The sequence below is a fragment of the Cherax quadricarinatus genome, chromosome 54 (genome assembly GCF_038502225.1).
Source record: "Cherax quadricarinatus isolate ZL_2023a chromosome 54, ASM3850222v1, whole genome shotgun sequence".
NCBI classification, from domain to species: domain Eukaryota; kingdom Metazoa; phylum Arthropoda; class Malacostraca; order Decapoda; family Parastacidae; genus Cherax; species Cherax quadricarinatus.
The window spans coordinates 5,410,086-5,432,854 of NC_091345.1; the positions used below are offsets into that span (position 1 = coordinate 5,410,086).

At 36.9% G+C, this 22,769-nt stretch overlaps 1 protein-coding gene across 6 annotated transcripts in view; it reads right to left on the reverse strand.

Moving 5' to 3' along the window:
- The window catches only part of Bulli (regulator of MON1-CCZ1 complex protein bulli), a 48,493-nt gene that overhangs the window by 12,856 nt on the left and 12,868 nt on the right, over positions 1-22,769 (reverse strand). For 3 of the 6 annotated variants that reach the window (XM_070096553.1, XM_070096551.1, XM_053791676.2), the window contains exons 1-11: positions 21,739-22,066; positions 19,046-19,201; positions 16,421-16,564; positions 15,019-15,208; positions 14,729-14,888; positions 11,670-11,775; positions 10,663-10,851; positions 9,099-9,222; positions 6,432-6,559; positions 3,854-3,871; positions 3,443-3,602 (exon numbers count right to left, since the gene is read on the reverse strand). In XM_070096553.1, the coding sequence (XP_069952654.1) occupies positions 3,443-3,602; positions 3,854-3,871; positions 6,432-6,559; positions 9,099-9,222; positions 10,663-10,851; positions 11,670-11,775; positions 14,729-14,888; positions 15,019-15,208; positions 16,421-16,564; positions 19,046-19,201; positions 21,739-21,849 (1,486 nt within the window). In that variant the 5' untranslated portion in view covers positions 21,850-22,066. Of the gene's footprint in view, positions 1-3,442; positions 3,603-3,853; positions 3,872-6,431; positions 6,560-9,098; positions 9,223-10,662; positions 10,852-11,669; positions 11,776-14,728; positions 14,889-15,018; positions 15,209-16,420; positions 16,565-19,045; positions 19,202-21,738; positions 22,067-22,769 lie in introns of those variants that run through there. The other 3 variants (XM_070096555.1, XM_070096552.1, XM_070096554.1) reach the window with 3 other exon arrangements.

Sequence of the window (22,769 nt, forward strand, 5' to 3'; positions counted from 1 at the left end):
TCATATATTAGTAATGCATGATGAATGTTTGGAGTCACTGTTGCACTTATTTCTTAGGGCTTTTGCCATACTCATCTTATACCGCACATACTATGGCACATCATTCTATTCAAAGATGAATTCTTAATTTTCATTCCATTAAAATTTTCTTAAGAAGTCAATACAGTAACACTGATTTATATAGTACAGTAAAACACTCTTCTGATTAAAAAGAAAATCTCTCTCTCTCTTATTATAATTTACTCCAGTGGTATCTTTCTTTATATAAGAAAAAATTAATACCATAGTGGTAAATATACAATGTCTTTCAAATATAAATTATGAAGGCTGTGAACTTCTAGAAAAAGAAAAAGAGTTAGGGGAATGAATGAAGGTTAATGTGTTTCCTTCTTTGAGTCACTACCTTGGTGGGAAACCAGCCGTGTTAAAAATATCTACGTATGGTACTCTATTAACCCTTTCAGGGTCCGTCCCGTAGATCTACGGCTTCACGTTGAGTGTCCAAACCATAGATCTATGCCAAAATTCTAGCGCCGTCAAATTTAGTGCGAAAGCGCTCATAGGCCTACATGTGAGAGAACGGGTCTGCGTGGTGGGTGTGCGCCATAAACAAAAAATCTAGGCGCCTGCACAGCATTGTGGGAACGCCGGCTCAGTTACCCTTGTTCACCATGCCTCATCGCAAGTCAGCTCTCACTCCCCAGAAAACTGGGACTCTCCTCTTCCTATCTGATAGTTCTGACACTGATGGAAGTGGAAATGAAGACGAATTCTATGGCTTTGATCAGTTAGTGACCGAAAGGAATGACCAGGATATCGATAATAGTGCAGAAAACCCTGACGATCCTCAACCTTCTACCTCTGGTGTGGGCACTCGTGACTCACGGTCAGTTGTGCCTCAACGCAAGAGAAAACTAATATTTTCGCGTGGCCAGGCCTCTGACTTTAGTAATGATGATGATAGTGATGTGGATTGTGATTTTATTGCGCTCGACGATCATTCGAGTAGTGATAGTGAGGAATCATATTCACCAGTGAAGCGTCGGTATGTTCGCTGCCGCATGCGCTCGGGTAGTGTACCCTATGCTGTGCCCAGGGGATGGAGTACATCCCGGAGTACATCCCGTGGCCCTACACCAGTTTTAGGTAGTGATAGTGAGGATGATGTGGCTACACTTGGCATGGATAGACCACAGGCATCAGTGGATGGTGTTAGTGGTGATGGTAGTGGCACCGCCATGCGTGACTCACCAGCCCAGGGTGGGACCCACGCTGCTGACTTGTCAGTTAAAGGACAAAGCGGAGTGTCAGCCACCAGCCCACCACAACCACAACCACCCGCACAACCAGCCTATGATGTCCAGTATCCACCAGCAAACCGTATGTGGGATTGGCAGCAAAATCCCAATTTTGTTCCCAAGCCTCACCACTTTGATGACTCTCAAAGTGGAATTCTACCTACTTGTCCCCTTGGAACCACGGCCAATGAACTGGAATTCTTTGAATTATTCTTTGACCAGCCATTGATGGAAACTATTGTCAGGGAAAGTAATAAGTATTTTGAGTACACCATGGCAAATACGATCATATCACCACAGTCAAGACTACACAGGTGGAAAGAGACGACTGTTGCAGAAATGTATTTGCTTTTTGCAACAATAATGCTTATGCCTCATGTCTATAAGCATAATATAAAAGCATACTGGTCCACAGATCGGCTAATTTCTACCCCGGTCTTCAGTGAAATCATACCAGTGAACAGGTTTATCTTACTCTTACGTATGTTGCACTTCTCTGACAAAACCAGGCCTGACAGAAGTGACAGGTTATACAAGATTAGAAATGTTTTCATGTATCTCAAACAAAAGTTCAGCATATACTTTTATCCATTCAAGAATGTTGTAATTGACGAGTCTTTGATTTTGTTCAAAGGTAGACTGTCATTCAAGCAGTATATACCGAGCAAGAGGAAATGCTTTGGTATAAAACTGTTTGTACTCTGTGACTGTGACAGTGGCCTGGTGTTGGATATTGTTGTATTCACGGGAAGTAAAAAATTGAAAGATACCAAGTTGTTATTGGGTATCTCAGGTGACGTAGTGAGAAACATGATGGCACCTTATCTTGGTAAGGGGCATACATTATATACCGATAACTGGTACACAAGCCCATTACTCAGTGATTTCATGCGAGTGAACAAGACAGATGTGTGTGGCACAGTGTGTTCTAATCGTAAACATATGCTCAGGCTCAACGCAGGTGCTCGTGGTGATGACGTGCAGGTGTTTACTGCCAATGACATCATGGCATTACGGTGGCATGACAAACGAGATGTCACATTGTTGACAACCATTCACCGTAATGAAATGCAAGACAGTGGCAAAGTTGATCGAGTGACTAATGAACGTATTCGAAAACCAGTGACAGTGATTGATTATACACAAAACATGCACTTGGTTGACAAATGTGACATGCAGATTGGTTTTGTTGACTGTGTTCGTAAGAGTTACAAGTGGTACATGAAACTTTTCTTCCATCTCATGGACATTTCAATGCCCAATGCATATAATATGTACCAAATAAAGACTGGCAACAGACCACCGTATGGTGAATTTTGTTTGTCTGTTGTCAGACAACTCATAATGAAGTACCAGGTAAGAACACCTGCTATACAACAAGGTCCTCGAATTACTCAGGATATACCCAAGCGTTTGAGGAAGGAAGGTGATCATTTCATAATACAGCTTCCTTCAACTCAGAAGAAATTTGCTCGGAAGAGATGCATTGTCTGTGCACAAACAAAACAATGGCAACAAAGACGCAAAGACACTCGGTTTATGTGTGAGGAATGTAAGGTGCCTCTGTGCATGGTGCCTTGTTTCAAGGAGTTCCACAAGCTCCAGCAGTTCTAAAACCATGTCCAGTGATTGTAAATATGTAAATATATGACAGAACATTAGTATTATACAAGATTTGTGCATGTTTATTGTAATAAACAACAGTGGTAAACAATAATGATAATAACTTTAGTGTGGTTATTGTGTTCAATACAGTGAGTTTATATATATACATTATATACAGTATTGGTCTCTCAGGCCCCAAATGTTAGTAGGAATAGAAAAAAATTGGAAAAGAAAAGAAAAAACTATAAAAACGCTAAATAATGTAATGCGCGTATGTGGAATTCGTCAATGTTGCCGCCACCACATCATTTTTGACAAACTTCTTGGCACTGTATCTCGGTAAGTACTGATCAGAATTTTTTTTTTTCTTATTACCTTCACAAAAATATGCTCTTTAATTCTTTAATAATTTTTTTTTTTTTTTTTTTTTTTTTTTTTTCAAAATTTCTTGGACACTGGAGAACCACTTCAGATTTTGGCCTTGTACCCTGAAGGGGTTAAAGCTGTGTACAGAATTTGAATAATAAACAAAAGTTTACCTTTATGGCTTGGATTTTCCTTCTGCCTGGCCTCCTCCTTCTCAGCCTCCTCCATGAGTGGGGCTAGGACACTGCTGTACATGTCTGCTTGCTCAATAACCACACCTCTCCTCTCAGGTACACTGGTTGATACCATGGGAGCACTCACACTCTCACCCATCTGGCAAATATAAGAACGATCATAAGGCTAGTTGTAATATATCTATCATGTAAGCCCTTGTGCGCAGAATTTGCCAGTATCAGTGAAGTCCTTACAACTACATTTAATATCTTTTACTCTGCTATTTTATGACATATACTATTAAACACACAAAAATAATCAGTGCAAAAAAAAGACTAACAAATAACTCTACAAAACACAAAAGGAATACTAGATAAATATGTTGTATAGAGGGGATTATGAACACTCACCATGATCTGGCATGTCTTCTAGCACAAGTGAAGCAAGAAAATTATACTGTATTAGATCACTTTGATAATTTGCCCCTGTACGACCTCACCATCGTATCATTTGCATCTTCAGGTGTACAAACTGCTGAGATTACTGACTCAGGACAGAACATTTTACATAAAAAAAAATGAAGAATAATTTACCATGCCTTACCACAACATAGATACTGAACTAAACTGAAATGAATACAGTGGTAGATCAAAATACGTAAAGTCTCATGAATGAAGTTAACAAGTTATTTATCTGAATTGTTTTCAAATTTCATAAAAAATAAAGTTATTATAAAAGAAATAGCTTTTGTAACAGTGAAATGAAAGCATTAAAGTCTACATAACACCAGACTGGAGCCCACCAATAGCAAACACACAGTACTCCTGATTAACCAAACAGGCAGTATCCTAGTCAACACCTTAGCTAACTACAAACATACACCTTAGCAAACAATCTAATACCATGAAGGCCATCATAAAAAAAAGTGACCAAAACAGGCACATATCACTGCAGGGGTCATTATCATAGCTTGTGGAAACTGTGATAAACATACATGGAAGGAAACTTCCAGAGACTTAAAACACTAGAATCAAGGAATACAGATATCCTTGGCAAAGGGACAACACTAGCAACCCATGGACAGTATACTGAAACACCTGTTACTGCCTGATGGATATCCCTGAAGTGAGATTAGTTAACAAAGAAATAAACCAACATAGAAGATTGTGCTTGGAATCAGCTTTAATTACTACTACCAACACCATTTCCCAAAACTTGGGGATTTTCACCATCTCTGAGGAATTAGTAAAGTTGAGACCTACTCCTCTCCCCCTCACCAAAGATCATGATGAACTGTCTCTATGCTTCACAGACCTCTCCTCAGTCATTTTGTAACTTATTTTACTTGTCCCTGTAGTATTTAATAAGAGTCCCTGACACAATGTTTTCTAGTAAAAAACCATGGCTCACACATTGTGTAATTGTCACCATGCTGTCAGTATGTGTTATATATACTGACTTCTGCCTACAAGATTTTCAATTTAGAATAAAAAAGCACAATACCATGACTGGAACAACACACAAATAATCTACACATAGGAGAATGAAATTTATGATGACGTTTCATGGGTTTAGCATTTAACATGAATTAAATATTAAATATCCTCAAATGAGCTTCAAAATTTCAACACTGATGTATCCTACTTTAAAGGAGGTTGGTTTATTTAATGAAGTATGTAGATAGAATTTTCCCACTTTTATTCTTGAAATAATTTTTTTATTAACACATTTAGCCATTTCCCACCAAGGCAGGATGACCTGAAAAAGAAGAAACACTTTCATCATCACTCATTCTATCACTGTCATGTGAGAGGCACGCTGATACTATAGTTCAAAAAACTGCAACATATCTCCACCCCTCCTTCAGAGGGCAGGCACTGTACTTTCCACCTCCAGGACCCAGGTCTGGCTAATCAGTTTCACTGGAATCCATTCATTAATGTTACTTTGCTCACACTTGAAGAGCATGTCAAGTCATAAAAACCATTTGCCTCCACCTGCTCCTATCTAACATGCTCACACATACTGGCTGAAAGTTTAGGTCCCTCACACACTACCTCCTTTACTCCCTCCCCCCTAAGCTTTCCTAGAACAACTCCTAACATGCCTTCCTTCCACTACAAATTTATATGCTCTCCAAGTCATTCTTATTGCATTATTTTGACTTGATGTTGGGGTGAGGCTCTTGACTAAAGGAACTGGATTTATCTTCACCTTGCTTGGATTGAATTTGAAAGCCTGTACTCAAGAAGTACAGTAGATTCTTTCAATTTTCTGTGTTAATTGACAATTTTTTTCCCTCTTTACCCTTAAATGGTGCAAACATGTATATACGTTCTCTCGCGTAGTGCCCCAAATTTTTTGAGAAAAAAAAAATAGTTTTTTTTTAATAGGAAAAAAGAGCATATGGTACCCAGGCATCTCCAATTTTTTTCATATGGTGCACAGTGAGTGCGCACACCCATTCTCTTGTGTCTAGGCAACTCAGGCTTATCGTGCTAATGTTGAATGAATGACAAAGGAAACGTATACATACGTTTGGGGAGCTACGCGAAAGAACGTATACGTATATACGTTTGGACCATTTAAGGGTTAAAGCCACTTATGAGATGCTCATCTACTTATCTGGCCAGTGTGAAAATGACCATTTGACCATGCCATCTGATTAACCATTTTCCAAAATTTTTTGAAAAATAAAGCAACTCAAAAACTGGAATCCTAATATTAATAGTGATGACAACTGCTGACACAAAATACTACAAGGTACCAAAAGGCACTCGCTTAACATGTGTATAAACATATGGTGCAAGAGCAGATGGAAGAGAGGTATAATTATGTCAATATATGCCAAATTCTCAGCATATCTAATACAGTCCAAAAAAAAAAAAAAATAGTCATTAAATATCTTAAATAAATGAACTAACATATGAGGCTATCTCTAGACAGAAGAAAGCATTTATTTTGATAAAAGCACATTCAAAATCATACCTGAGATTGTAAGACAGTGTTAAGATGTTGTCGATAAGCAATATTGATTTTGTCAAATATCTGACCCAAGGATGCTAACTGGCCTGACTCTACCACTTGTCTCACAACAGACAGTACCAGAGGTTTGGCTGCAAAATAACACATTATTAGAAAAACTTACAATTAAAATTAGTACAGTAGTTTAACAACTCATAAAAGCTTTGGACAACAAGAAGTGATTCAGTCAGTGTGTAATCAGAAAAAGGTATTCCCCCCATACTGCCTAACCCTTGCCCCCAGTACATAATGAATGTGATAGGAACATTGCAGTCATAAATTATATCACAGGAAAATGTATAAAAATATGTACGTATATGTGTGTGTGTGTATATATGTGTACATATATTTGTGAGCATATGTACATATATATGTATGTATACACCAGCACTATCTGTACCTCTAGTCTGAAATTCTTAGAATAATTCCAATATATCATCCATCCCTTCACACATTTACAATTTTCTCCTTACTTTGTACGAGACTACAAATGTAATACGATGAAAATCCTCAATTCTGCCAACAATACCACCACCTAGAAATCCAAATTCCAAACTACCTGGAGGAGAAACAGCCCTAAGTGCCCTTCTGGATAGAAACAGGCTATGAATTTTTCTATGATGCCTTTTTTTTTTTTCGCTTGGCACACAATGCCTAAACTGAAACCTAATCTAAGGATTTTGTGTAAAATGGGCTTAGAGGACATCCTGTGCTCACATCAGCTTTCTTCCTGGAAATTCTTTCTTATGAATGTTAATATTAAAAATTTTATACCAATATTTGAAAAAAAATTTTTTAAACATGCTGGCTGTCTCCCATCAAGGAAGGATGAGCCAAAAAAAACAAACAAAAAAAACAAAAACAGAATTAAAATTATTAATGTATTGTTCATATAAAAAATAGGGAGAAATTTCAAATCATTCTTTTGGCTTTGTGCTCACCCTTAACCATACCATTTGTTTACCACAAATGCCAGTCTCTTTCCATGCAATGATGAATGACCATCACAGACTTACTACACTCCATAAATATAATAAAAGCTATAATTTGACATCCCTATAACTTTATAAATGTACAGTAAAACTTCTGTACAACAGATCCATATAGTAAAAGGATATCAGACAAAGCTGGCAAAAAAATCTGGCTGAACAAAGGCTTGACAATGCAATGGACCACATTCACTACATTACAGGTTTGTCTGGTGTTGCCTGCATTCAGAACTTGTCCATTTTCACTGTTCCTGGGTGAGCAGGGCCAGTGACTTGGCCCATGTCAGTTTACTATTGTCTGAATGCATGCTCGAATACTATCATCATTTGGACTGCAATTTTCCCAAAATTTACAGTGATAATCATTACTTTCTCCACAGGGAAGTGGAACAGAATTCTTCCTCCGTAAGCCATGCTTGTCGTAAGAGGCGACTAAAATGCCGGGAGCAATGGGCTAGTAACCCCTTCTCCTGTATATATTACTAAATTTAAAAGGAGAAACTTTCATTTTTCCTTTTGGGCCACCCCACCTCAGTGGGATATGGCTGGTGCGTTGAAAGAAAGAAAGAATCATTACTTTATTAAAGTACACTGAAAAGTGTGATGAATAGCCTTTAATGCAGGTGTTGTCAAGAAGGAATGCTTAAACTTAAGTGGTAAGCAGAAACTTTAAATTAATAAGGATGGTGGAATCTGGCATTGAGTGTGAGGAGTATGGCACAGCAAAGCAAACAGTGTCTCCCACACCACCTACAATGTTACTGCTGGAGCTTCACAGCTCCTCTTGACTCAGAATAAACAAAAATTCTGAGTCACCATTAGAGAGCACAGGAATCCAACAGTAAATTCACTTATCCACCAGAATAAGTAAGAAAATTATTGTACTCAATTGCATTGTATTGTATGTCAACTCTTATTTTCAAGTACCATTCTGTATTGTAATTTGTTGCTAATTTTTTAACACGCTGGTCATCTTCCACTGAGGCTGGGTAACCAGAAAAAGAAGAAACAAAAGTTTTTCTTCATTTTACATTTAGAAATATATACAGGAAAAGGGGTTATTAGCCCCTTGCTCCTGGCATTTCAGTTGCCTCTTATGATACACATGGCTTACAGAGGGAGAATTCTTTTCCACTTTCCCATGGAGATGTAATTTATTATACTGTATTGCAATACTAATTTATTCTGAGTATATTTAGTAGCCCATCAGTGCAATGGACTAACTCCACTGCTTGAACAACTGTCTGTGACTGGTAGTAGATTAACTACCAGACACAGACCAGTGAATATAGTCCACTGCACCTATCACTCTCAAACGGTGGATTTTCAATAAACTGAAAATCACCTCCCCACCATTATAAGTTCATTTTAACATTGTTTCACTGTATATGTACAGTATAGTAAAGCAGTAAAAATAACCATCCATTCTTTGAGTGCTGAATTTAATGAAAGGATATTAGTAGAGTAATTGGTTTTTAACTACAAATTCATATTATGTGTAGTGTATTGATATTTTGCACAGTTATTTGCATTGTGTGTGTAGTGTATTATCCTTGCCATAGACTATGAAGTCACTCGAGTGTAAATTTTCATTCCCTCTGTGGGTGTGCTGTTGCAGATGTGAACTCAAAATACCTCCTACCTTGTTTTCTTCTTAGAAGACAATCCACTAGCTGACTCTTATCTTCTACAGCATTTGCTAAGAAGTCCAAACATAGTCTCAGATGCCACATACACCCAAGACGAGCATCAATAACAATATCAGGCTGTTAAACAGAAATATAAAATAAATAAGATATTTCATTTTTTTTTTTTTAGCACATCGGCCGTTTCCCACCGAGGCAGGGTGACCCAAAAAGAAGAAAAAACCCAAAAACTCATACACAATCACTGTCTTTGCAGAGGCGCTCAGATATGACAGCTTAGACATCCCTCCAAACTGCCAATATCACAAACTCCTCCTTTAAAGTGCAGGCATTGAACTTCAAAAATACTCTTAGAAATTTTCAAATTAAGACCATACTACAAACAAATATAAAGTCAATGCAGTAGTTCCCCTGTATCCATGGGTGATACCTTCTAAGCCATACTGTGAATACCCGAAACCACGGATAATAGTGAACGCTACATATAACTCGCTTTTTGTTTATATACATACCTATGATAAATTTTAATTGATAAATTACACACAGTAAGTGGAGAATTAGCACTTTCACTAATAGGAAACACTTCATGGCTTCTCTTAGGCTATGAAGAACTGCAACCATCACTATTTTTTGTGTTTTGGTACCATTACTGTTATTAAGAAAAATTATGGTTTATTTTCAAGCCATAGTAAACTGTGGATAAAAAACTGGAAATTAAATCCATGGATATACCTGGAGACCTGGAGAGAGTTCCGGGGGTCAACGCCCCCGCGGCCCGGTCTGTGACCAGGCCTCCTGGTGGATCAGAGCCTGATCAACCAGGCTATTAGTGCTGGCTGCACGCAATCCAACATACAAGCCACAGCTCGGCTGGTCAGGTACCGACTTTTGGTGCTTGTCCAGTGCCTGCTTGAAGACAGCCAGGGGTCTATTGGTAATCCCCCTTATGTATGCTGGGAGGCAGTTGAACAGTCTCGGGCCCCCTGACACTTATTGTATTGTCTCTTAATGTGCTAGTGACACCCCTGCTATTCATTGGGGGGATGTTGCATCGTCTGCCGAGTCTTTTGCTTTCGTTGTGAGTGATTTTTGTGTGCAAGTTCGGTACTAGTCCATCGAGGAATTTCCGGGTGTATATAATCATGTATCTCTCCCGCCTGCGTTCCAGGAGTACAGGTTCAGGAACTTCAAGCGCTCCCAGTAATTGAGGGGTTTTATCTCCGTTATGCGCGCCGTGAAGGTTCTCTGTACATTTTCTAGGTCAGGAATTTCACCTGCCCCAAAAGGTGCTGTCAGTGTGCAGCAATATTCCAGCCTAGATAGAACAAGCGACCTGAAGAGTGTCATCATGGGCTTGGCATCCCTAGTTTTGAAGGTTCTCATTATCCATCCTGTCATTTTTTTAGCAGATGCGACTGATACAATGTTATGGTCCTTGAAGGTGAGATCCTCCGACATGATCACTCCCAGGTCTTTGACGTTGGTTTTTCATTCTAAATTACAAGAAATAAAAAGTTGGCAAAAATGAACAACAAAATGTAAATATGACAATGGCCATACCTGAAAGACAACCCAGGTTGGGGCATACAGCTCACATGGAAGAGATATAGGCTGGGAGGTAGTGGAAGGAACAGCCTCAGGTTCAACCAATGAAAATGGCTGAATAGATCTGGGCACAGTAATTGGGTATACTGATGTTACCCCAGAACTGACTTCTCCACCAAGCAAAATATCAAAAAGGAGAGATGTCTGTTGAGAGAAAACAAGATATACAATTAACACATACAGATGTGTAAAGTGTCTTATCCATATCATCATAATAGAAGTCTTATTACCTCTAGAAACTTCCCTTCTTTAAATCATCTAAAATACGCTTTTAATAAAATTTTGATCTGAATTAACGTAATTGTGAGGCCAAAAATAATGGATTTAAATTGGGTAAATACAAATTTAGCAAGGATGTAGGAAAGTTCTTCAGCAATAGAGATGCCGATGAGTGGAAGAATATACCAAGCAAGGTCACTGCTAAAATTTTGGGTAGCTTGAAAAATAAGTTAGACAATTATATGAGTGAGAAATGTTGAATTTGAGTGGGATCTGCCTAACACTGGTACTACTATTACTACTTCCACCACTAATACTACTGCTACCCATGTGACATTCCAATGAACTCCTGCCACTACATATACTTGTTTTCTTGGTTATCTCTGTATTAGGACTGAAGAAGCCACTAGTGGCAAAACTTCTTGAATTAATGTCCTGAACTGTACATAAGTGTCTTTTTCCATAAAATGTCACATTAGTTGCACTTGTGTTCTTTTACCTAACATAACCTACCATTATTGCACTATTTTGTTTACATGCATACACATGCAAGAGCTACATTCATTTACTTAAACAATTCATCCAATTTTTCAAACTTTTTAATCTTGTCATTCCGATGTGCATAAAAATGTAAAACAGCAATTTTAGTTAAATTTCATAATTTTCATCCATCTCCCTCCATACTTTTACAGCAAACATATTATTTAAGCACTAATGAATGATTATTTCAATTGTTTAATTACCTTGGAAGCCTGGTGGTGGACAATAATGAGGCTGTCAATGATATTAACAGCAAAACGCCCAGTTAACTCCAGACGGCAGATGTGATTCCTCTTAAAGAGCCCATCCCTGCAGTAATTAATTATTGATAATAAGTTTAAAAATTTGTTTACCACACTAGCTCGAGCATGTAATTAGAATGCCTGAGAGATAGCTGGTGTAAAAAAAAATGATAATTGTACAATAGTAATAACGGTAAAAAAAAAACATACCATTGGGCCAGCTAGCTGGCCCAGTGGTATGTTTAGCCACTGGGCCAGCTAGCTGGCCCAGTGGCTAACGCGACGGTCTGGAGTTTTGAGACTCTCTCACCGTAGGTTCAAATCCTACCTGTGGTATGGTTTGTTTGCAATTGTGTCATTACGATTTCGTGAGTCAGTAATAACAGTTGTTGTAATAATAATATAATCTTACAGTGGGAGGAATTTTTTTTTTTTTGGCTAGTCAAGTACAGGCAGAGGTATATGTCATTGATAGTTGGAGTTGTGAGGTTAACTGTGTGATGCCTAGTTCAGCCTCACCAGAATCACTGAAGAAATTGCATAGGTACCATTCAATGGTTGCCTATTTTTTACCTATGGCCAGTCTCATCCAAAACACCAGTGAAGTTTTTCACTATTGTTGAGACAGTTTCCTTTGCCTGAATACAAGGCACAGACACTTTTTTTCAATCAACCAATTTATTTCCATAAATACATCATTTATTATTAAATGTAAAAAGAAAAACTTTTGTTTTTCTTTTTCGGTTACCCTACCTTGGTGGGATACGGCTGGTATATTGAAAAAAATATATATACAGTGTTTGTACAAAATTGGATGACATTATATCTCTCACATGGAAAATCCATTAGTTATGCAGAGCATTTCTGGCAAGCATAAAACTAATTTATGTCTTGAAGGGCTATAGTATTTCACATATATGTATATAAGACACCTAGGTAGTAGGTTGGTAGACAGCAACTGCCCAGGGAGGTACTACCATCCTGCCAAGTGAGTGCGAAATGGAAGCTTGTGAGTGTTTTACATGATGGTAGGATGGCTGGTGTCTTTTTTCTGTCTCAAGCATGCAAGATTTCAGATACATCTTGCTACTTCTACTTACACTTAGGTCACATTACACATGCATGTACAAGAATATATATACACACCCCTCTGGGTTTTCTTCTATTTTCTTACTAGTTTGTGTTCTTGTTTATTCCCTCTTATCTCCATGGGGAAGTGGAACAGAATTCTTCCTCCATAAACCATGTGTGTCATAAGAGGTGACTAAAATGCTAAAGCAAGGGACTAGTAACCCCTTCTCCTGTATATGTACATTACTAAAGTTAAAAAGAGAAACTTTTGTTTTTTTTTCTGGGTCACTCTGCCTCGGTGGGATATGGCCAGTTTGTTGAAAGAAGAAGTATACAAGACAATAATAATTTTCACAATAAAATTGATTATATGTATATTCAACAAATTTATATAAATTTTCTTTGTTTTATGACTTGTCTGAGGGTTTTTTCTTACTGAAGAGGTATGAAATCTGAACAAGATTGTCATGTACCTTCCAGTTTGCCTAACGTAAGTGCTGTTTTAATTTTGCAACAATCTATGGTGATATTCAGCTCCATTTTAATCATTTGAAGAGTGAGAGTCTGGGAACACTGTGCTATTAATAGTAATAATAATAAAATAATAATCTTTATTTGTATAAGTAGATGATACAACTTATACAAACCCAGCTGACATCAATGCCTCGGCATGATAGTGGCTTTCTTTGCACCAATCAAATTATGAAATACAATACAATTTTTATTTCTTTGCAAGTTTGCATTGAGATTCTGTAGTTACAATAATGAGTTGCAGTGCAAAGAGAGCTGCTATCATGCCATGGCATTATGGGCAGACTAAATTAATGACTTAGAGACTACTTAATACTAGAGAAATTGATCATAGTTTGTTTAAGCAGACAGTAAGTTACAGTCAAGTTACAGCACCTAGTGTAACCTTAGCATAAAAATAAAGTTTTGATATTTTTTTTTTTTTTGAATAACATACTATATAGAAAGCCCCTGGTTATGCAGAGCATTTCAGGCAACTTAAGTTAATTTTGCCCCAAGGATGCAACCCACAAGAGTCAACTAACACCCAGGTATCTACTTGCTCCTAGTTGAGGAGGGACAGCAAGTGTCTTAAGGAAACACATCCAATGTTTCCACCTGTACCAGGGATCAAACAACCGACACTCAGCGTGTGAGCTGAGTGCACTACCAACCGAGAATCTGCTAGCTGTTGCTTCTCAACATGATCTGCTTGTTTATGCAAATCTTCAGTAAACTGTGTATCAGTGTGTATTTTCCAGTCCACATAGCCTATTTTTATAAATTTTTTCATTGAGAGAATTTATTTGCATTTCAACATGGTTCACTTTTTCACTAACTTTGACTGTTGGTCATATTTCTAGCAGGATTTTCCCTAACACTTTTTAGATTGATTAACTTTTTAGTAAGCAAGGTCAATGTGTCTTGCATAGTTTGCTGGCAGGCTAACCAAACTTCCATCACATTTTTCCACAAAGTGACGACTTTTAGCATGCTAATCCAATTCTACATACTGTACACTGAGTACTGTATGTATGGATGACAATGTTGCAGTTTGGAAGGCCAACTGAACTGTGATGTCAGAATGCTTCTGGCAAAACAGTAACTTAATGAATAACAGCGAATGTGTTTCCTCTTTGTCAGGTCAGCCTACCTTACCGGGAGACAGCCGGTGTGTTAAGAAAAAGTATGGGTAACTGTTTGCCTGGTATTAATCAATTTTGGTCCTCATTTTCTGAGGACCAAAATGAAGTTATCAATTATCTGAGGAATTTGATTCCAAACTTATGCTCTGTTGTAATGCAGATTTCCATTACAAAGCCCATTCTCAGAAGACATTGTCTGATAGGAAATGCTACACAACTACATCATGGTTTAAAATTCTTAAGTTAAAAAAGAGGAAATTATAACAGACATATTAAGTAATAAATCAGACATACTTATTTTGGGTGTAGACATCAAGGTGTGCCGCAACGGTGGGCGTAGATGGATGACGCAGCACACAGCTAGACACCAGGCCATATATGGTACCAACACACACATCCCGCTCCCCCAATGTCACTCCAGATGAGTGACTCCCACTCCCACTACTTACTTCCACTATGAAAAGCAAACAAGGAATTTGACTGAAAACTTAATTCTTGACAGTGCAGGAAACTATTTCAACATCAATATAAATGCAATCCAAGAACAAAAGCATTAAAGTAAATATACAATATGATAAACCAACCTTCAAACTTAGTGAGTTTATTAGATTGACCAGGCTTGAAGATGAAGGGTTGGAGTGTGGTGGTGGTAGGAGCAGACCCAATACACAGCAGTAATAGTGAACACTCTGTACTCCAAACAAACCAAGAGCATGTCAGGCTGTAGCTTCTTATGTGACGAATGGTAACACGATCCTTTGCAACGTGTTGTATCTAGAGAAATACCATATTTAGTTGGGTAAATCAATCAATTTTTATTTCCTTGCAAGATTATATTGAGATTATGAAATTACAATAATGAGTTGCAGTGCAAAGAGAGCCACTATCATGCCTAGGCATTATGGGCAGACTTAATTTAATGGCTTACAGACTACATAATACCAAAGAAATTGAACATAGTTTAAGTTGTACATCTTGTTTATTTACAGTACACAGTAATTTTACTCAAATCACAATAGTTTCAATAGTTAATATTGAAATTATATTATGGGAATATAACACTGTGCCAGACAGTTCAATAAAAAAAAGTATTATAAGTCAAAATTTTCACAAATTGTTCAGCTACAGAGGTAATAAGAAAAAGAAATACCCACTTCAGATATGTTATTCTGAAAATTAAGAGATGAGTGAAAATTCTGCAGAAATACTTATAAGACAAAAATAAGTAAACAAAAACTGCAGAAATACTTATAAGACAAAAATAAGTAAATAAAAATAAATTATTCATTAGGCAAGAAAGGATGATAAAAAACAGAGTATATAGTAATAAAACACTGAGGTAATACACTAGTGAGTTTGTCATCTGCTGAAATACAGCAGCTGTGAAAGTAAACCAGACACCATGAAATTGCCACTTAGCCACCAAGAAGGTTCCAACAAGCACACCTCACTATCACCCTTCGACATAAGTCCTGCCTGCCAAACATGTATCAATTTCTCCTATGTACATGTTTATTATACATACAATTATAAAATGAGACTATGGAAAAAAGAGGTTCTGAGTTCTGAACACTACTTACAAACGAATTTCAAGAATGTTGAAAGTTGGGGCCCTACATTTTGTTAATACTGTACTACACTGCACATAAAAAATTGAAGCTTGAATTGAGCCTATTGAGATATTTTTAAAGTGAAGTGAATAAGTGAAGTTAAAATAAAAGCAATGGAAAAACAATGGGTACCCTCAAGACTTAATACTATAAAATTACTATACAGTAGGTATAAATATACAATAGTATACAGAAATAGAGAAGAATTTATGACACTAATATTGACTAGTACATACAATAGCATTAAGGCACATGAGTCATTTTGCCAAAGGACAGTTGCTCTTTATGGTTATGTCTATAATCTATGTCAAAAGCAATTTTAATTTTTAATAAAATTTAGAGACATGCTTAATACAATGAATAAAATATACAATACCTGATAAAACTCAACACCATGATCTGTTACTAAGACCAAGTCATCATTGTGTGTCCAAATAAAGCCCAGCAGATTTGCACCTTTAGCACGACATTCTTGCACACTTCCAGGACCAACTTCACCCTCAGAATAAGTGAGCAATTCCTATAGTAAAATGAAGTTTTATATATAATGAACAATATTATAAACACAGAAAGTGATAAAAAAAATATGCATTATTTGTCTTAGCTTTAAGAAAAACAGAAATATAAATTTAGCTAAGAAAGAAACTTATACAACATGTAAATTAACTTGAGTTAACAGACAAAGTTTAAGTATGTTTCAAAGAAAGTGGCATAGTATCTCCTTTTATAAATATTTAAGCAATTTAAATGAAAATTTAAAATACTACTTGAAAATTTGTAGGAGGTAAACCTTAAGTCAACGTGTAGGTAGGTACAACTAAGCTACAGGATCCTTATAGTACGAAGCTAAATAAAGTTGCTGCAAAGAGAACTCTGAACATTTCTCCTCCTTCCTTTGAAACAATAAGTAGCAGAAGAATGCTATCTTTCTGCAAAAGACAAATTACATTCATGGGGGGCACTAAACCACTAAGGGTCATACAACACCTGGGAGAATGAGAAGCATTTAGATTCGAAAAGGAATTAATTCTCTGATATATCCCCACAAACAGTATATTATTTTGTCAATCACTTTATTAACTTTGCTATATTATTTCAATACTATTTTAACACATCGGCTGTTTCCCGCCGAGGCAGGGTGACCCAAAAAGAAAGAAAAAAACAATAAGAAAGAAAAAACTTTCATCATTATTCAACACTTTCACTATTACTCATACATAATCACTGTCTTTGCAAAGGCACTCAGATACGACAGTTTAGATGTCCCTCCAAACTGCCTATATCCCAAACCCCTCCTTTAAAGTACAGGCACTGTACTTCCCATTTCCAGGACTCAAGTCAATATACATGTATATGTATGGAAAATGTGATGCTAAATGTGATACTAAAAAAATCTTTGATTTTTTAGATTTAAAAGAATAATTTCTTCACTAAGTTCCAATACTCATGTGGTGACAGAGACAACTTGGAACGTAAATTCCTGAGATAACTGTGAGTCAAGTGGTGTGCAATTATAAGGGCAACATTAGAGAGAAATTCTGTACACATCTCCACTCACTGTTTAATTTGATGTGACACCATGTGCTAATCATTATACTCTACATTGTATTCATAACATTGCTACTAAACACCGACATGGCTGAAAAATAAATTTATCCAGGATATATATAATACATTGCAGTAAGATATATGCACGGTTATTTTGAAGCAATTTTATACAAGTAATTTTGAGATGCTTTATATCAGTCATAACATACAATGCCTTCTAAAATATATCAAGTAATTACTGCAATTACGATAACTGCTAATACACAGGGCTACTAACAAGACATTTTTAATGTGGTGTCTAACACCTCTGAGGCATCAACATGCCAGATTTGACACCAGTCTCTTACATGGTTCAGAGAATGCATCACAGACCAAAAAAATTGACCCCCAGAAAAATTATTTCTGTTGTCGAAATTTGGGACCCTATAGGAATATGTCATACCTAGTGTCTACTTATCCTAACCCCAGTAAAGTCTTAGTTTTCATCCTAGAAAATATCTCAGAGTTGCTATTTTAAATGAAAGGCAGACCTACATGATGGCCACTAAAAGGGGTTAATAATTCTGATGGTTGAATGTGAAGATTCTTGTGAGGCCTATAAAAGGCCTCAAAGAGGGCAAATTGCTGTTGTGTAAAGTGCTCGCACAGCCTTCAATTTTCCACCTGTGTCATTCCTAAAGTATTACATCAAATTTTGCACTGTTGGTGTCATTACCTTCAGAAACATTCTCTACCATTTAAGGAAATATAAAAAATATTTATTAAAAAAAAATGGTGGGGAGTGTCAATAGTTAAGGGATTAAGAGTCAGCAGATGTTATGGTTGCTAAGGGAGAGAACTAGCTAGAAACCAAAAGGACCTGGGCTAAATCATTGGTGGGATGAAAAATATAGTCCTCTACAGGCAAGTCTCCTAAACCTGTAGCCCCATTACCTGGTGGTACAGTAAACATGTATGTGTACCTGGAAATTAGCAGGTCACACCCTGGGAAATGACATGACAAGAACTATAATGTAAATAAATCACACTGCTTGAATTTCTTGGGTTATTCTGATTATTAACCCTCTGGGGTTATTAATATGAATAAAATCTTTTTCCCTTCTACTTTATTTTGTATGTGCATTCATCTTCTCGAGTTGGCCAACAGGCTAACAAAGAATTAAACAAAATTCCTAGTGATATCAAATGTTTATTTAACCCGTAAACGGTCCAAACGTATATATACGTTTTTTCAACATTTGAAAGCATGTAAAAAAAGTAGATCTTCTTTTTGTTTTTTTACATTTGAAAATGTGTAAAAACTTCGATCTACTTTTTTTTTTTTGTTATATTTGAAAATATGTAAAAAACGTAGATCTACTTTTGTAGCACTACACATGTGAACGTAGATCTGCTTGGACCGTTTACGGGTTAAGAAAAAGTAATACTATAACAGTGATAAATACAAACATACCACTGCATTCTTGCTTCGTTGAACAGCTAAAACTGAGTGGTCTGGTGAAAATTTAAGGCAGGATATGGGTCCACGATCTCCCATTCGAAAGGTATGATCACGGCCAATGCCCCGCACTACTACCCCTAGTGTTCCACCACCTCGTACACTTAGAACCTGCAAAACAAATATTTTTTTTTTTGGTTATACATTAAGGTGTAAATGCAAGACTTATACAGTGGTACCCTGAGTTTCGAACTGCTCTTAACTCAACCAATTATGTAAGTGTATTATTGTAAGTGCTTTTGTAAGTGTGCTTTTGGGGGCCTGAAATGGACTAATCTAAATTACATTATTCCTTATGGGAACAAATTTGTTTGGTAACGGCACTCAAACAGCCTTCTGGAACAAAGAAAGTTCGAAACTCAGGGTACCACTGTATACTGTACATCATACTGTAACAAAACTATGTCATAAGGGAATTTTATATCCTGTGGTTCAGTTGCTAGAGCACTCGGCTCACATACTCAGCGTTCATGATCATTTGGTAAAGACCCAGGCCAGGACAAGACTGGCAAACCTACTAGAACTACTACTCAGTGTTCGTGATTCAATCTCCGGCATGGGTAGAAACAGTGAACATGTTTCCTTACACCTGCTGTCCCTGTTCACCTAGCAGTAAGTATCTGGGTGTTAGCTGACTGTTGTGGGTCACATACTGGGGTATAAGATTAAAAGGACCTCAATGGAAATAAAACAGTCACCGATGATGCACTGACTTTATTGGGTTATCTTGGGTGGTTAAGCCTTTGGCATAAAAATCCAAATAAAATCTTACTTTTATATTATACTCCAATAAAAGGTTTTGAGGAAATCAAATTATGTGTATACTTGTCATTACACCTAGAAGATTTGACAGCTCACCCCTCCAAAGTAGACTTAAACCAAGTCAGACCCCTAATACAGTTTAATTTAAGCTGGAAGCCATGACACTCCTATATGTTTTGTTCTGCAGTTTTAGAGCAAAATTTGTTTTAAGGCTTAACAGAAACCCATCAACCAACAGTCATCTCCACTTCCATTCACACCATGATACCAGGACTAAATGTGGTATTCTCATAAAGGTTTCCCCCAAGAGCTCTGAATATCTGCAGATATGAATTCCTGAAGAGTGCTTTTTCCCTAAATAAATTATCAAACTACAATATTCTCAACATTTCATCAGAGATTGCGGATAATGTGCCCATAATATTTGTCCAAACACAGCAGTGACAAAATGAGGTAAGCTGTCGTTCCCAACAACCCAACACATCTCCAAAGTCTTCTCCAGGGAGGGAAGGAAGGGCAGGAAAGATGGAGGGAGGGGTTAAAGGAAGTTTCGAGTGACATTACAAGCTATTCTGGAAATATACCCAGACTTTACATATTGTAAATAACTCTTAACTACTTAAACTAGTTTAAATTCAACCCTTTCCTGCTAAAACATAAGGTATATTATTATTATAATCAAAAGGAAAACATAAGGTATATAAATAATTCAAGGAACTAGGTATCACTCCTCAGCAGGGGTGAAACATAGGGCTGCCTATTGTCCTAGAAGTAGGTACCTGGAAGAGAAGATTAAAAGACCTCAATGGAAATAAGACTGATAGTCCCTGATGATGCAAGGACTTCACTGGATTGCCAGAATGGCTAACCTGCAGGCTAAAAATCTGAACAAAATCTAACTCATTTTGATTGTAACCAGATATAAACATGTAAATAGTTCATTAACAGGGCCTTAAACTCTAATATCAACCTTGACCTAAAACGCTTTCTTGATAGTTGTGACAGAACCCACAGGCATAACACCAGACACAAACATCTCTACGACATTCCCCGTGTCCGACTAAACCTTTACAAAAATTCAATGTATGTCAAAGGCCCTAAAATCTGGAATACCCTACCTGAGAACTCTAGAACTGCGGACACATTCATCACCTTCAAAACTACCATTAGAAAACATCTTATCTCCCTGATACACCCCGTCAACTAACTACACGAATACCACCTGGTGGTTCACACTTACACTCACTCACTCATTTGACCATAAACAGAAATATTAATCTCAGTCTTAAAATAATGAATCCTGTGATACTCCAATACTGAAACTATGTACTGTGCCCAAACAAAAGCATTCACATTGCTAAACTCACAAACTAGTATTTAGTCACTTAGCCATAATACCAACTTACCTCATAATTTGTAATATTTTACAATTAAGAATAAAACTAAGTATGCCCGAAATGCCTAGCCATGCTAAGTGTTCTAGTGGTACACTCTGTAATCACAATTTTACTACATGTAAACCAAACAATAACCAAATTTCTGTAAACTCAGCATTGTAATCCTTATAGAGAATAAACTTTGAATTGAATTGAATTGAATTGAACAATGTAATTTATTTGGCTATCATAACTACTGTCCACGGGATAGGTATGAGGTGCACAATAAAGATATTAAACCAACTAGCCTAACCAAAAAAGCATTTACTCCAAAAGTACCTCCAAAATATTTAATGCCAGTAATTACTGAGATTAAGTCTTGTGTGAGTTGAGCAATGAAGTATTCCTTAAAATGCTCAATATTAGGGGGCTTTTGCCAAGGATATATGCAAAAAGAAAAAAAAATATTTTTGACCCCAGATAAGCAATTATATAAAATAACATTCGTACCTCTTTACTTGTATCGTCGAAGAATACATTAGTGACTTTGCTAACAGGCTCAAACCTAATTGGATTCTGAGACAATTCAAGATATCCATTTTGATCTCCTAAATGATCCATTTGCTTTCCCCTCTCAAATATTTGTTCTTGTAGTTCTTCTCTCCTAGTAATGACAACGCAAGCTGTAATCACTAGTGCCACTAAGATGGTGCAGGTCACCACTATGTGATTATGGATTTCTTCTTGTTGTTAGAGTTTATAAGGTCAAGAAGAGATTTCTTGAGGTTAACTTATCTTTTTTCTTGTTATTGTTGTTGTGAGTTTTGAAGGCCACTAAAGTTTACGCCTTACCGAGGTCTTCCTCCTGTAGATCTCATCTTTAGTTTAATTTAATTTAATATCTTTATTATGCACCCCATACCCATCCTGTGGGAGATAGTGAAAAGATTACAGAGGTACATAAAGGGTTCAGGGACTGGACTCCAAAATTTTGATAGATGAACAAGTTACAAAGGTAATGAACTCCAGGTAGATCTGGTCACAATCATGACGAGTTACAAAGGTAATGAATCATCTACACTTCGATATATGGTTACAATCATGAACAAATTACAAAGTAATGAGCCATTCACACGTCCACACCCGGTCACAATTATTAATTGGGTTTCATCACCAGCTGATTTAAACAATGATATGATAATGATATCTTTATTTCTACAAGTACATGTACAAGGTATGCAGGCCTATCTGATATCAATGACGTGCTACTATATAGAAAGCCCCTCGTTATGCAGAGCATTTCCCACAAATTAGGTCAATTTTGTCCCCACGATGCGACCCACACCAGTCCACTACACCCAGGTACCCATTTTACTGATTGGTGAACATGGACAACAGGTGTCTTAAGGAAACACGTCCTAATGTTTTTTCCAGCCATACCAGGGATTCGATTCCCTGACCTCAGTGTGAGAGCTGAGTGAGCTAGCGATCGAGCTAAGTGACACATGGATTTCCTACTCTATTTATGCAACATTGAAAAC